Source organism: Cupressus sempervirens, chromosome 1 (assembly GCF_028749045.1).
Source record: "Cupressus sempervirens isolate cs-2001-9-10 chromosome 1, ASM2874904v1, whole genome shotgun sequence".
Lineage (NCBI taxonomy): Eukaryota > Viridiplantae > Streptophyta > Pinopsida > Cupressales > Cupressaceae > Cupressus > Cupressus sempervirens.
Genome location: NC_143118.1, coordinates 769007946 through 769025415, shown reverse-complemented (window position 1 = coordinate 769025415; position 17470 = coordinate 769007946). Strand labels below are relative to the sequence as shown.

The following is a 17470-nucleotide window of genomic DNA, read 5'->3' as shown; positions in this document are numbered from 1 at the left end:
TGAATCCACAAATGAATCAACCCAAATTAAGAAAATAGTTCCTGTAAACACTGGGCTCCGATTTGCAGATGGTTTATTTGATAAGGGGAATTGGACTAGGGAAGCCACAAGTTCCAAAATAGGGCTCCAATCGTTCAAGAAATGGTTCTCAGAGAGGAAATTGTTTGCCCCTCACGAAAATATTTGGAACTTTGATTTAGGTAAGTTAGTAGTCCCTGGGGTTTAAATGGATTCAGATCTACTCATAGCTATAGCCCGAAATTATGACCCAGCAGCCAGGATGGTGAGGAGAATAGATGGGGAGTGTTTGATGAAAATCATTGCAAAAGAAATTCAAGAGGTTTTTGGAATGGAACCAACCACAAACTATCATGAGGTCATTGATTTTCAAGGATTAGAGAAAGAGCATATGTCTTGTAAAGATCAAATCATACAAGGTGCATTGAGAGGACCCCTGGCCACAATTGGTAATTTGACTTTTGTTACAGCATTAACTAAAGAGCCTTTCAAGAAGTAGTTTTTCAATTCTAGGGCCATTGATATCTACATGACTTTGTGTAGGGTTTTTGGTGAAGATGAACAAGATTTTATGCCAATAAAGTTCATGTATATGATGACCCAGATCTCTTCTTTTCGTGTGGATTTTATGACACAGGTCTAATTGGAATTGCAAAGGGCAAAATTGAGAAAAAATTTGGCTACTATTCTTTATTGATGCATATGTTCCTATATAAAGGTGTTACTTTCTTTGAAAAAGAAATGGTGTTGAATAGAGAATATGAGGGAGAAACTCTGCCAGTTCAATTATGGCGTGCAAACATGACCTGGGATGCAAAGGAGGCTAATTTTGTGAGATTTGACAGATACTTTGCATCTAGGTTGAGGAACCTGTTGTTAAAGGATAATCCTAGGATACCTAATGCATTGCTAGACTTCATCAGGCCTATGGATAATCCTACTGGTTTGAAGGTTTCCCATAATTGGACAGATATCATTCCCTACCCTACGTCAATAGTGTTCAGAGTATATGGATTCCAAGGAACTCCTCATGTACTTCCCTACCAAGTACCTCTAAAAGTGGGAATAGCTGAAATGCTATGGCGAATAGGTGGATTGGAGGAAGCACAACTAACTGGTCGGTCTAGGGGTTCTATTTTCCCATCTTGTACAGTGGCCCATAAATTTATAATCACAAAAGGTGGTTGGTTGTTTTTGTATAAATTCTCAGACCCATACAAAATGGCTGTCTCCCATGATCATTTCAATGACAATGAAGGATTTTTTGATATATTCAGACAGAGGGCTAAGACTGGTACCAAAAAACATCAACCCTACTTCCCTAAAGATATAATAAGAAATGAATTCTCTCTCCAGGAACAAGAAATCAAGGAGAAACGGAGAGTTTATTCTTGGGTTTTAGAATTTATTAATTGTTTTGACAAAGATTATTAGCCTCTGAAAGATGCCAAGACAGAGGCAGATAAGATAAATAAATTGATGATTACTTTTTCAGAGATTATGGAAGCAATGAATGAAAAGAAGACATTCTTTTAAAATTCTTATCCTGACAAGGCCCGAGAGGTAATGAAGAAATTGTCTTTTATGCCTGCAGTAGGATCAAGGCAATTGGTTATTTAGAGGAGGTCGGGTTATAATATCATTAAGAATAAAGAGCCTCCAGTTGACAAGGGTAAACAGATAGTTGGGTCAACTAGTACTGTTATGGAAGAGAGGCATGACGAGCCAAAGCCCAAGAGGCAAAAGATAAAAGAGAAATAGGTACCCCAAATAGAGGAATACTCACCCACTCAATCCCCATTGCATATAGGAGATGAACAGCTCACTAAGGAGCAAATGGAGCAATTAGGATCCCAAGGGGGAGTTTTTATTACTGTGTCAAAATTAGAAGAAGGGAATCCTCAAGAGCCTCCCATGCCTAGCCTGGAATTAACTATTATTAATTAGAGAGGAAGGGAATTGGACCTTGTTGTAGAGCAAGCCAGTCATAAATTTCTTTCTGATGATAGCTTTGTTAAGTCAAGAGCTTTTTATCAATTTGTATGAAGAACCAATATTGAACTATTTGAAGAAAGGTGCAATAAGAAAAAGGCAGAGCATCCTGAAATAGAAGAGGCATCCATACAAGACCCAATATAAGATGAGATGATGCAAGAGTTTAAAAGCTTGACCCCTGAAGAGGGAAGAAAAATGATAAAATCATCTGGGGTCTTGCTTCTACCAAATTGGGACATTACAGATGCAATGGTTTTTAACTCTATTACCAAGAAATTAAATGCAGATGAAAAGGTGAAAAAAGAGCTGAGAGGTGCCAAATTCAATGAAGATCATGCTGCATTAGTTATCTGGTCTATGAGAAGAGGATCCAGAGCTAGTTCCTCCCAGCCTGATGATACTAATTTGATGGGAAACTTAATTGTTAAAAGGGTAGAGGATACTCCAAATGAGGAGGCTGCAAAGCTAAATGTTGGGACAGCCAAACTCACCCCAGCCACAACCAAGAAGGAGAAAAAAGAAAAGTTAGAATTACAAGAAAAATATGAACAAATTCTGGCAGCTTATAATAAAAAAGTACAAAAGAGAATAGAGCTTGAGAATAAGGTGATAGGGCACCAAGGACAGTCTAGCAGGCCTGGGATTACTTATCCCTACCCACTAGTGGAGCCTTTTAAATCCACTCTGCTCATAGAAATTCCAAACACACCACAGAGACCTCAGTATTATACTGCAGAGGATTTTGAAGAAGAAAAGAGCAAACTCTAGGCATTGCATGTGGAATTAGATATCCAATATGAGGATAAGTTGAGAAAAGCAATTATGTATTTAGTAGATAAAATTAGTTGGCCTACATTCTATGAACAATTGGCAAAGGTAATAAATATATGGAATGAGCTGAAAGGAAATGAAGAGGCCTTGAAGCCAATTGTTAATAAATGGAATAACAAGGACAAGGATGTCACTCTCTTGTGTTTTTCAATTATCAGTTTGTCCTGTGAATAAATAGAGAAGACTTTTGACTTGACCAATGATCTCTCTGAGTTTGATGATAAAAGAATTGCATTACAAAAGAGAATCATAAACTATTTTAGAGGTTGTCTCAGTAGTTATCTCAGTTTGCATATAAAGAGATCATGGATAAGCATCAAGCAAAATCTTAAAATCAAAATCAATTTGACTTTAAATGTATGAAGAGTATCATAGCTGGTCAATACTTGTTTGCATTTAATCTCTGAGGTTTAGTTAGCTGTTGTTACCCAGAATTACTTGTAAATCTGAAAAGAATTATGACCAAACATCTGTTATAAGAGATGAGTATTGTAATAGAATGTCATTGAATGAAGTGTAAAGATAATATCAAGTTTTGAACCTTTTTATCCCTCTGGTGCACCCGCCTTGGTTTTGCAGAGCCTAAAGTGTAGAAAATCTTTATGATTTTGTTGAAGTTGGGTCTAGATCTTAAGACCATCTAGCTGAGTATAGGAAGTAGCTAATTCTTAGGCTAAATTGCTCTTCACTATCTTGGTATTAGGTATTTTGCTGCTTGGTAGTGTAAAAACACCAACAATGCATAAGCTTCGCCTACAAAATCGAGACATAAACCAGTGCAAGGTTCAGTGAAACCAATATGCTGAGGAAAATGCCACCTAGGAAAATTATGATGACATCTTCCAAAAAAATTCTCATCTTTTCTCCAGGACAGAAGCATAAAATTTGTGACTTTTTTTTTACTATGCTTTATTACTTAAGTAGAATTTTGTTTTCCTTTTTTGTAAAGTTCATCGAGGACGATGAAACACAGAGGGGGGGGAAGGGGTATATTACATCCCAAATTTTTTATCTTTTAAAATAATATTATAGCCGTTTTAATGGTTAGTTAGAAACTTTCAGATATCATGGTCTTGTGAAATGGAAGTTATGATTAACAGAATTAATTCACGTGTAAATGACTTGTTAGTCAATTATTGTTATTTTGACTAGAAATGAATGCTTATAATTTACGATAAATGTTAGTGGTGGTTGGTCGTTGTGACAGTTATCAGTTAATGTGTTTTCTTGATATTTCAATTTAAATGGAGAAACATGTTATTATTGTAGAATATGCATTTTTGGTTGCAAGAGCAAACAAAGGGGGGAAGCATTGCTAAACGGGATTCAAGGAATGGAGCACCAATTTAGTCCATCGTCAGACCATAAAGTATGGGTTCTAGCTACTTTGATGAAGGATTCAGCGGCTAGGCAACGAAGTATACCTTAGACAATCATGAGCTACTTGGTCAGTTTTTATAACAAGAGAAATATTAAGCATTTAATATCATAAAAACTATTACCTCTCTTTTATTTTGAGACTGTGGAAGTGGTCAATATTGCAACTTTATATATATGTGTGTGTGTGTGTGTGTGTGTGTGTGTGTAATGTCACCATGATATTTTTGTAATATCTATGAATTGCACTTACATGTATATAGACATATATGCGTGTGTACCAAGAGAGAATATAATGATAAAAAATAACTATACATACTCTCAAGTTACACACGCGTATAGATATATGTATATGTATGTACAATTATAGGTAGAATTTAATAACATGGTGACATAATATATATATATATATATATATATATATATATATATATATATATATATATATATATATATATATATATATATATATATATATATATATTTGTTTTAAACCATGAGAAAGTATAATCTTTATGTTTTATTATGACTCCATATCAATGAGCGTTTGCCACCTTATCGGTATCAACTTTTAAATTATGAAATTATGAAGTTCTTGTAACCGATATCTAGCTCTTTTTGTAACCGGAAGCACAGGAGGCTTTATCTTCCTTCCCTACGGTTGAACAATCATTCTTTTATTCACTTCCTTCTTGTCATGCGATTACTCTGAACCAAAATACCTTTTTCTTCTTTATGTCTGTATCCCAGAACATATTACCATACTTGATCTGCAGTGTTGGGCCCTGCTAGTGAAAGCATTATCGCGTGGAGTAGTTGCCTCAGGATCACATCAACAGTTGAATTGTTTTTCTCAGGTCATGAAACATTTTCGCAAATCTTTTCTTATTTCATGCTACGCCTTTTTCAATGCAAACTTCTCTTTATATATCATTATCGAATGAAGGAATATCTTGTTCACCAACTAGGTTACGTATCTGGGCCGTAACTAAGGCTCAAAAGAAGTAAGAATTTATGATAGGTACCAGCCCTGCTCATTCTTTATTTATGACTAGTTTCTTATCTATGCATATTGGGTGCATACCCGTAGGGACTGATCCGATATAGTTCCCTTAAGACTGAATGCTCAACTATTGATTAATGCATAATATTGTACATTGCATAAGGTTTGTTCCATCATTTGGCATAAAGTATTTATTTGACTTATACACTAGTATTTGCTATATACCAGTCGTGATAATAATCATAACGGTATTCACAAAATCTGATTGATGAGGATATCATAATTACCAACAATCTCCTAGGATGCACCCAAGGCTAGCAAAGCTAAGTGTAAATGGGTGAAAAGAAGTATTCCTGTAAGAAGAATGAACTATTAATCAGTGTCTAAAGTGAATGAACAGTTAAAGAAAGAAAATTGTTTAGTCCAAGTCAGCTCATGATTGTCCAAAATATATTCAGTTGTCAAGTCAAGCGGTGGTAATCAGGTTGTTCATTGACCATCTAAATCCTTGGCCAAGGTAGATTCGAGGCATGCTTGCCACAATTGATCACTAGAGGTTAGGAGTGTTGGCCGGCATAGGGAAAGTTGATGGAGGAATTCCTCAGCCTTGTCTACTGCTTAGCTGACACCCTAACACCGGAATACTTGGATGGAAAGACTATATTGCCCCAAGCCTAACCCAGGGTAGGAAGGGCCTTTCTCATAAGAGATTGTGTGGGGATATGTTAAGGTCCACGGTTGGGAGGTTAAGTCTATGTCAATGCTTCTCCTCTTCACCAAATGTCGAGGCTTGCACAACACATTGATAATTAATTCAATTCATGTAATAATTTTAAATCTGTTACTTGTACATACTTTAATATTACTTGAAACATATAATTGTAAATATGGTTAAGTCAGTTAGTTTTCTTTCAAATGTAATCGTAGAAGTTAGTTATGGAAGTTAAATTAATTGTCTTTCATAGGAAATGGATATAGTCGTTGCTTAAATTCTTATTTTATATCTTGTATAATAAATTCAAAAATAGTTTCATGTATGATGTATTGGTTTCCAAATTACTTTCTGTCATTCCGTTCTGATATTTGGTTATAATCTTAGAATATGTTCGTTACTTTCAGCTTAGTAAAAATGGTATGTTGTTACACTCGGTTATCTTTATGTGCTATATTTCCATAGTAATTAAGTCACTCATCATAATCTAAGTCAGTCTTTGGTCTAACCCTTGACTGTAGATACAAAGGCTTATCTTATTGTACATAATGTATCATTCTAAATGCATCTAATCATTTTTTTGGCTACATAGGATTTGCATTGCGTTTCACTTGCATGAAAGGTTTCTTTAGTTGCAGGTGATCCTTCACATATGTGGAGCTCTAGGTTACATTTAGGTCTTTTGCTATAACTGATTATTAATTTTATATGTTAAATTACTAATCACCAACATTTTCGACAAAATATAGAAAAAATATTGCAATACCTGAAACATGGAGAAACAACAGAGGATTGTTCGACATATAAAAAAGGAAAGCAGATTTGTAAAAAACATATTCAAGCATCGAGAAATCAAAGAGATAAGTACTCTCACTGCAGTATTCTAACAAATGCTACTCATAATAAACATTGAAGTTTATGAGAACCATTCCATGTAATATGCTTGCTTTATTAAAGAATTTCTTTACCAACATTCACATCATCAAAATGTCACATTTTCTATGTTTGCCTTGAAACTAAAACAACATATATGAAGAGAATCCTTGATTTACTAGAAGCTTACTTATATTGATAGAAACAAACAAATTGTATTGAAACTTGTCACCATAATTTGTGAAAGATTCCACAAAAAATAAAAAATAATTTATTTGAAAACATATAATACTGCAAGGAAAACAAATATCATTACACTACAATATCCTTGTCCTTCAAAATGCATGTAGGCTGTGTAGACGGCAAGGTGTATCCATCCATCTGAAACCAAGCAAGGGGCTTTTGTCTTTAATTTGCATTATAAGAAAATATCAAATACTTAATTATATGAAAATATAAGAAGTTGACTTTTGAAAATACATGCAGAAATTAAAGTACATACAGTTAACCCATCATGAATGTTGTAGAATAACCAACATAAATATATTATGAACACAGTTGTCAAATATATATTCAAAATATTGTAAGAAAATTAATAGGTTATAAAGAAACAGCATTCCCTACAACATACATATTACATTAGTCTCATTACTACACAATAGACATCTATACTTTTACAAAGTGTAACTGAAAATCTGATAAAAATATTTATAAGAAAAATAAAATGTACAATATATTATATGACTGCCATAGCCCACAAGGCTGCATGACGAAAAAAATTATTGGGTATAGAATGATCAGCTACAGTAAGCTAATTTCAAGACTGGTATTTTTAACTGAACCATTGATTTTCACATAATATTAACAATTGAATTTGAAGAAAACTGATGAAAATTATCATCATGTAGAGAACATTCAAAGGTATACTAATTGTAAAAACAGTACCCACAGAAAAGGTAAACTGAATGCCATTTATAAGAAGAAATCTTTGCAAGAAATGGCAAATCTCTCAACTTTAACTGTTTTTAACCTAAGTTAACAATGCAAGTTCTGATGCTGATGGAGGTGCAGGGTGCTGATGCGCGGATGCGTGAATTTTTTGCGGGGGGCATTTTGGATGTGTTTGGGTGCATCAATATATATATATACACACACACACATACTATAACTTAAGTATGCAAAGAAATGCAAGAAATATACAAAATTAAACCATTCCATAGCATGATACTTCACCAATGATAGTTCAAATTGAAATAAGAAGAGAGCCCAGCTACAAACAAAATGAGAAGAATGAGCAATGAATGGCCTCTTTTAGGGTCGTTTTAGGGTTTAGGAGCAAAAATAGAATTGAAAAAAAATCAATTAACACATGCTTTTTAAAAGTCACTTAAGTGACTGGGTGTTGAAAAAGTCATGGGTGCTCTCCAGATGCGCCCGGGTGCCTGTCTGGGTGCGCTTGAAAGCATCCTGAGCACATCCAAGTCGCTGGGCATGCTTCCTGGACGCACCAGTGCAGCATCCAAAAGCACCAACGCATCCTGCAGCACCAGCATCAGCATCAGCATCAACACCCTGTGTTTCTGGGAGAGAATCGGTATCTAAGTTTTTAACTAATGGTTTTTAATTGGATAACTACTGAAAATTCATCATAAACTAATTATAATTATTATAAAAATAGACAAATAATAATCAATTAGTAAAATGATTTCATGTTTGTGTTTCTCTGTAATGTCCCCTCTTTCCAAGATGATCACTCAGATGTTGAGATTTGCCTTTTATCCATCTTCGTAGGCAAATCCAGTAGATAGGAGATGTTTTTCTTGGCATGAGTGGATTTTCTACACCTAAGATTAGCATTTGATTGGTGTTATTATGAGCAAATGTTTTTTTATTAAAAAATTACTTTTCTACTAAAAACATAAGGCTTCATTGAAGTGACTTTATAAAGTCAAATTATAAAGTAACTTTATGAAATTAACATGTTAAATTAAAAAGTAACTTTGTAAAAGCAAATTATATTTTTTTGGGAAATTATTTGATTTCATCCCTTAGGCACCACACTAGGCCCACCACTTACGGAATTGAAAGGGTGACATTGGAGTCCCAAAGGAGTAGGGTTTTATAAAAGAGACTCATTCTGCTATTCTCTCATTAAGTTGACACCATATTCTGACGATGAAAACCTTGGAGAATTGTAAATTGGATAAACACAGTTCACCATTGAAGGGAATCTACACAGAGTTTCCACTTGTGCTTCACTGGATGAAACTTCAAGTAGTTTTGATAGGTTTGTTTCCGCAATAAAACAACAAGGAATTGGTATATTCAGATCAGTCAAATTCAATAATAATAAATCCGTCCTAGAGGTCAATTTGGTCATTGAATAGTGAAACTCTTCTTTGCGAGGGCTTTAAATTAAATTTGGTTGCAACAGTTATAAGGTGATTTGAGGCAAACAGGTAGGATTGAAGCCTCCATAACTTAGCCATACCATTTCCCAGGCTAGCCATACCAGTCGTTCAATCCTTTTTGCAAGCCATACACTCCTTTCTACAATTCGTACCATTCATAATTAGCATTAGGCTTTGTGCAGATTTCTTGTTCAGTAATTGTAAGCAGCAAAATTTGGATATTCACCAGCCATCGAGAAGACTTTATAGATCAGCTTGTTTGGTACATTAAGAAATTTCTAGTTTGATTCAATAATTCCCATGTTAAGAAGACTTTCTAGTCTATGCCTGCAAGCCAAGCATAGACTTAAGTAACTCCATTATTTCTTTCAATATTTATTTTCAGTAACTATTCTTGATGCAAATAAAACCAACCAGTGCCACAATAACAAGTTGGATGCACATAACAATAAAATCATGCCATGAAGGAAACAGAGTTATATGGAGCAGCACAAACGACTAGGGTTTCGTAGTGGGGACTATGGAGATCGTTTGTTAGGTTTATTAGAATGTCAATAGGGGCCATGGGTACCTTCACGGCCCAAACTCAACACATGTAGGTCTCATGCTACTAAAGGAGTAGGAGAGATGTCTATTAATCATCAGAGCCAGCTCGAAACAAATGGGGTTACTTTCATATTCTGACGTGTGTCAAGGGCGGTTTCAAGCCCTTAGAAAAGAAGGAATGGAGGCCTAGAAAGGATACTCAAAAGCAGTCATTGACTAAAGAGTTACCTTCAACAACTGATTATAGGGTTTTGGACCTAAAGGTGGAGTCAGAGGCATGGAAAGATTCAATCCGGATTATGAGGGAAAGGGCTTTTTTCATGAAATGGGGTGGTGGTTGGCCGACATTTCAAAAGATTCAAAAGAGGTTGGATTATGAGTGAGGTCCTCGAGTTTTCCTTAAAACCCTAACCAACAAGTTCTTCTTGGTTATCAATGGGGCTTGCGCAAGAGAAAACGTGGATAATGTATGATGGGCCTTTTTTGATGAATGGGGTTGGTTTCTACATCAAAGATTGGGTCCCCTATTTCAGCCCTAAGTAAGGTTCAATAGTAGAGGAGCCTATTTCGATTAGGATGTATAATCTTTCACATGAGTATTGGAACAAGGAGACATTTGAAGCTATAGTCAATAAGCTATGTAAGTATATCAAATCTGTAAAGCTATCACAAAAGAGGATTTCAGTATGTATGCATGCATTTGTATTTTGTGGAAGCCGCATCCTCTTCTCCCCAAAGCGATAGAGTTACAATCTGCGAAGGGTTACTAGTGACAAGAGTTGGAGGTGGACGAAATAATGGATAGATGTAAGGCTTGTAAGGAATGGGGTCACAAGGAAGCAGAATACATAGCATTGCAAAAAGGGAAAGGCAAGGCAGTAATGGAGGAAAAACTGGTGAGGCTTTCTGATGGAGACGAAAAATGGGGATCTTCCTCATTCTGTGTATGCGAATCCTAATGTAGGTATTGGAGCTACACCACATGTTCAATTGGGGTCACCAGCTGGAAATTCTGATCTAGTTGTTGAGCTTGTTTTGGACAGTTACGTGAAGGGAGTGAATGGGAGTCAGTGTCTCAAGGGTGATGGCCCTATGGTGCTTCATTGAGGAATGCCCATGGTTCTCCACCAATTTTCTCTAATAGGGATTTGATTTCTGGTGTCCAGATTGGGCAGGCATCAGGAAGATGTTTCAGCTGGCAGAATTGTGGTCCCTATGGTTCAGGTTATGAAATGGTTGAGGTTGTGAACCTGTTTCCTCATGGTAGTGGCTAGCAATTAAAAAAGATAGTTGTTTCCAGAATGGATTATGAGGTAGCAATGATTGTACATGAGTCGAGAGTGGAGGAAGTGCCTTGTAAGGAAATTCATGTGCACCCTTCTCGGGTGGAGTCTTGCAATAGAGTGCCTTCACCAAAGTTGACCACAGGAGAGAGTGAGAACATTTTTGGGCTTATGGAGGAAGTGGGCATTGAGAATTTCAAAACCATACACCAGACAAAGGCAAAATCTGCTAAGGCTAATCTTGGGAGTAAGAGGTCCCAAGGTAGGAGCTTGATTCAACAGTTGTTGTAAGATGTTGATAATATGAAGGGGAGGACAAAACTTAGATCCAAGAGAGATATATTCTCTCCTAGGTAGCCATTAAATTCCTTAATTGGCATGTCAAGGGCTGCAATGCCCCTGACAAGAGGCAACTGATCAAAAGAGGTCTCGATCAAGTGAAAGTTGTTGTGGTTTGTGTACAAGAAACTAAGATGGACGTGGAAAATGTTGCAAGAGCCTTTGGGTTTGTTTTCAGTGGTTGAGATTTTCTAAGGTTGTTGTTGGTGCGGGAGAATTGAGAATATTGTGGAACCCAAGAACAATTAAGATCGAGCCGAAGTCAAAAGAAAGGTATTGGCAATTGGTCAAGTTTAGTTCTTTGTCTTTTAGTTTATTTGGTGTTTTGGTTAATGTTTATGGCCCAGTTAAACAGATGAAAAGAAGCAAGTTTGGGAAGCAATTTATCGTGTTTTGGGTCCTTTATATCAACATGTTATTGTTGTGGTGGGGGACTTTAATGCTACTTTGGCTCTATTAGAAAAGAGGGGTGGTGTTGGGATTTTGAGTAGGCTGCAACAAGATTTTCAGGAGTTTGTTAATGACAACAGATTGTGGGAGGTGGAGGCCAAGGGTGGTTCATTTACCTAGACAAATCGAAGAGTTGGCTTCTCGAATATAGTGGAAATACTTGATTGTTTTTTCCTAACATAAACTTGGAATTCACAACCTTTCACATATGAGGCAAATGTGATGGGGATTTCAGGGTCGGAACAATATCCCGTGTCTTTGATTGTGCAACGAGATAGAGTTCCTGCTAAGTGCCCTTTCAAAATGGAGTAGATGTGGTTTAGGGAGTAGAGGTTTATGGGATATGGCAGTATAGTGGTAGTTCAATGCTCCAATTATACAAGGAAATTTGGCATTCCAATTCAAAAGTTGAAGCTCATTAAACAAAATCTTAAAGTTTGGAATCAAGTACAATTTGGGGATATTTTTATTGAAAAAAGGGAGTTGGAGGGTGAACTGGCAGCTTTAAATAGTAAAGTATTGGATGAGGGGATGGATGAAGTAGATTTTGCTACCAAGAAGGATTTATTAATTATATTTAGGGAAATATTTCAAAGGGAGGAGATATACTGAAAGCAAAAATCTAGGGAGAATTGGCTCAAAGCAGGTCACAATACTATGTTTTTCAGAGCCTGGTCAAGACTCAGAGAAGCATCAACCGAATTATGTTCATTTCCCAAGAAGATGGCTCAATTTCGGAAGATGCTCTGATCATCAATCAAGAGGCAATTAATTTCTTTACTAGCCTTTGGTCTAAAGAGCAAACAGATAGGAGGTTGACCCAAGTAGGCATTTTGGGTGTTATCCCCAGCTTGGTGTGTTAGGATGACAACTGGGTGTTAATGGCACCTATGTTTGTTAGCAAATTGAAGGTTGTGGTCTTTGGTCTAGGAGGTGATAAGGCCCCTAGGCCAGACGATTTGCAAGCTTTTTTCTATTAGAAGTTTTGGGATTTGATTAAATGGAAGCTTCTTGGGATGCTTTAGGAGTCAAGGGCTTAGAGCTTCATCCATAAAGATTTTAACAATACCTTTGTGGCCTTAATTCCAAAAAAGGAGAAACCTATGTCTTTTGATGAGTTCCTCCCAATGCCACCTTGTAACACAGTATATAAAATAATCTCTAAAGTGGTTGCGAATAGGCTAAAGATCATTCTCAACAAGCTCATTTCTCCTAACAAAATGGCTTTACACCAAACAAGACTATAGTTAACGGGATCATAGTGGCGAATGAGGCATTTCATTCTAAGAAAGCTAGTAAGCAAAGAAGAATGAGGTTGAAATTGGATATCAGGCAGGCATATGATAGAGTAGACGGGAGTTTTCTTATTGAGGTTGTGCGAAAGTTTGGGTTTGGTGAGGGATGGATTAGATGGATTTCAAGGATGATATCCGATGACTGGGTCTTTATCTTAGTCAATGAGAGCACCCAAGGATTTTTTGTCACCTCTCGAGGAATACACCAAGGGGATCCTATATCGCTCTTCTTGTTCATTCTTTTGGCAGAAGTGTCGGGTGGATTTATTTCTAAGAATAGGGAGCTTGTCAGTTGAAAGGCATCCAAATTGCCAAGGGCATGTTGAAAGGCATCCAAATCGCCAAGGGTGTGTTGAAAGGTATCCAAATCGCCAAGGGTATTAAGGCCACTACACATTCTCAATTTGTTGACGACACTTTTTTTTGGGGTTTCTTTGATGGTGAAAGCAAGGGTGATGAAAAAGGTTCTAGACTTGTATAGTTTGGCGTCAAGGCAATGTGTGAATTAGAATAAGTCGGTGGTGTTTTTCTTCAACACTGAGATTGGATCCCAACGCTCAATAGCAGGAGTTTTTGGTGTTCGAATTGGGAGGCTACCTGGAAAATTTCTTCGTGCCCCTCTATTTGAAGGTGTTGGGAAGGCAAAGGATTAAAAAGCGTTGGTTGATGGATGTCTCTTGTGAATGGACGAGTGGAAGAGTCGTTGGCTTACTTCAGCAGGGCAGCTTCTTTTTTTGAAGACAGTAGTGTCTACAATGTCTGTTTTTCCCATGGCATGTTTCAAAATTCCCAGAAAGGTGATTAAGATGGTTAATCATCAAATGCGGAAGTTTCTTCTAAATGGTTCATGGGAACATAACAAGTTCCCCTTCATGGTGTGGGATCGAATTTTCCAACCAAAAGGTGGTGGTGGGGCGGGCTTAAGAGGCTCAAACCTTTTTAAATTGGTGATGGGGGCTAAATTAGTTTGGCAAATGTATAAGCAGGAAGACCAACAATGGGTCAAGGTGTTCAAGGCTAAGTATCTTGATAGTATGGAAGATGAATGAATCTTGACAATTGCAAACCCACCAAGAGGATCGACGTTGTGGAATTTTCTAGTTAGTTGCACGCTTTAATCAGGGCTCATGTTACATGGCAGGTGGGGAATCGTATGAATGCTAAATTTTGGAGTGATCCGTGGGATAGTCAAAGTACTTTGGAAAGAGATGAGAACCCTCAGAATATCATCGTGTCTTCAAAGTGATTATGGCGAGAGAGAATTTGTGATTTTGTTGATTTGGATTCCTTTGCTCTGGGAAGAATATTGAAATGGAAAAATCCTAATACATTGGGCTTAACTTTCAATGACACGGCTGTGTTGGAGAAGATTTTGGAGAAGCAGTTTGTTATTGGCTCTACAAAAGAGTATGTCATAGAGCGGCATGGGGTGAAAAGTGGGAGGTATTCGATCAAGATTAGATATACCCTACTAGAGAATATTTGCAAGAAGATAGAATGGGAAAAACAATTGTGTTGGAATGGGGTGTGCCTCCCCAAGGCTGGTGCTTTTACTTGGTTGGCAGGGAATGGACGAGTATTGATAGGTGAAAAACTCATGAGAATGGGATTTGCAAGCCCATTCAAATGTATTGTTTATTCAAGCGGAAGAGTCTTTAGATCACATATTTATTGGATGTGAGTTTTCCCAAGAGGCATGGGAGTTTGTCTTGCAGAAGTTAAATTGGCATGGGTCGATGCTAGATAAGTTAAAAGTGTGGTTGGAGTCTTGGCCAGCACATCATCAGCCATCCACCTTTAGCACTATTTAGAATATGGTGCCTTCTACCATTCTGTGGGAAGTTTGGAAAGAGCGGACTAGGAGGATATTCCAAGATCAAGTAGAAGATGTTCCTAGATTCTTAGTTTTGTTTGAACAGGTAGTTTCGGAGTTGGTTTCGAATGTTGCCTCAAGGATTAACTCTCAGAAAATTCCTTTTAGGAAATTTGATAATGTTGTTCATGGTTGCTTGCCTTTTTGGTATAATTTGGGCCTGATAATGGGCCTCAAAGGATTAATCCTTTGCTCTCTGAGAGGGAAGTGGTGCCCTCTTGAGTCAAGTTAGATTAAGATCAATTTTGACAGGGTCTCAAAAGGCAACCTTGAGTCATCAGGTATTGGTGTGGTTGCACAAGATGATGCTGGTAATGTTGTAGCCTTGGGGGCTAAGTGGTTAGTCACTAATACTAACAATGAGGCAGAGTGTTTGGCAGTCATTGCGACAATTCAGATGGAACTCAAGTTGGGTATTCGGAAGTTGCATTTGGAAGGGGATTCTCAGATAGTGGTTAACGGGATCATTAAAGGACAATTGGGTGCATGGTACCTAAACAAGTACATGAGGCAAATCCAAACCTTATTAGATGAAGTTGATGAGTTCAAAGTCCCATGTGTATAGAGAAGCTAATGAATTGGCAGATAAACTATCAACGATTGGGGTGGTTGGTTCTATTGAAGATAAATTTGTGCTTTTTGAAGATTTTAGAGCAATTAATATTTCAGATATCAATTTTGAAGTTTTAAGGCCAAAGGATTTGATTATTGTAAGGGGTGTTTTTGGGATTTCCATGTCCTTTTATGAGGACAGGATGAAAGGTTGGATGGCAGCTGGTCATACTGGAATTTTAAATAGGCATGTGTGCCATTTTCCATCCATGAAAAACAATGATGGAAACTATATGCATAGATCCCAGCGCCCTTCTAGAGAGTTTACAAGTGTTTTTATATGATGGCTTTTTTCTTCAGAATGGTACAAAGAACGGAGCGAGGTGTCTAGTGCTGAGAGCTAGTGAGATGGAGGCAAATTTCTCATTGAAAACTGACGACCAAATTCCCTCTTTCACAGGATCAATTTCTATTAAAAGGTTGGGAAGTGAAGTCTTCTGGAAGGTTGTTTGATTTTGGAGGAATTGTTAGCACGAATGCTAATAATTTTCCTACGGGGGAATATTCTAGCATTGCTGGAGCATTGGAGAGACTGTTACATTGGTTACATGTTGCATTCATGACCATGTTTGTCATTGATGTCAACATATTGTTGATATTGACGACTAACAGAGCAGCAGACAATGTTTGAGGTCGTATGGTTCGAAGATTGAAGATAAGGTCAAGCGCAATTGAGGACATATTTTACAGTGTCTTGATGACATGGCTAAGAGTGCATGCAGAGAGTCGAAGACTGATGACAGTTATTCGCGATTTACAGAAGACAGTATACAAACAGAGTTCTAACAAGGACAGAATCTGGTTGAGCACAGTTAGACAGAGGTAGAAGACATCAAGATGATGAGTGCGTGAAGTCAGTGATGGCTGTGTATTTACTCCACCTATATGGCTAGCGCAAATCATTAAAATGGAAAATATACATTTCCAAAAAAAATCAGCACAAAAAACTGAACTCATTTGAATCACAGCAACAATCCTCAAGTAAATGCCAGCTAAAATCTAAATGCCCTGGTGCGTTTTTGGAGCATGGTGCAAAACAATTTTAACAACATTCATATCTATCAAAAAAAAAATTTAACAACATTTATGGATAGTATAAACCAGAATCATCAATAATATTTCCATTCCTATTTCAAAAGAAACAGCTTATAAAGTAACTTTCTTACGGAAAGCGAAAGGCCGCGTGGACAGGAGCGATGAAGATGAAATGTGAATGAAATGTCACTCGCAATTTGCTCTACTGTTTTCAAATATGGCTTCACAATCATCCAGCATTGTTTCAAACCTTCTAACCTTTGTCTCCTGTTTAATATAAATTCGTCTTCGAATATCAAACGGATTCTTACAACTTCCCCTGTTCCTTCCATGACTGTTCTGTCAGTTCGCCCGCATTAAAGAAAAGATGGGACTCAAATATATGAATTCTTGTTGCTTTCTGAAAATCCTGAAGTCTGCCGAAACACTCGTAGAACCCTCATTCCTTGAAATCTTTTAGGTGTTGGTTCGAGTCGTGAAATGACCTATTTGAAATTCAGTTTCCCAGATTCTAAGATTTAAAGCCGGATTCAATGGTAACTTCTTTTGATTTAGGAATTTATATTAAACATAATTCTAACATTATTCATTAACAATTTGAATAAACATTATTCTAACATTATTCATTGCCATTATTATTAAAAATATGAATAAATGTTTCTAACATTATTCATTAGTCTAACTTAGGAATTACTTTAGATAAAGGTCATTATAACAACAAATTATGGTAGATTACATGATAAAATGGAAAGTTGGAAAGGGAGATAAAGGTCATTATGGTAGATTACATGATAAAATGGAAAGTTGGAAAGGGAGA

General features: G+C 36.8%; 1 protein-coding gene across 1 annotated transcript in view; it reads right to left on the bottom strand.

Annotated features, from left to right (window-relative positions):
• LOC149580157 (sphere organelles protein-like protein) overlaps positions 1-17188 on the bottom strand; it is a 228577-nt gene extending 211389 nt beyond the window's left edge. Inside the window, exons 1-2 of the mRNA XM_089789771.1 lie at positions 16785-17188; positions 7126-7190 (exon numbers count right to left, since the gene is read on the bottom strand). Of these exons, the coding sequence (XP_089645897.1) occupies positions 7126-7190; positions 16785-16985 (266 nt within the window). The 5' untranslated portion in view covers positions 16986-17188. The remainder of the gene's footprint in view (positions 1-7125; positions 7191-16784) is intronic.
• Positions 17189-17470: the final 282 nt, after the last annotated feature.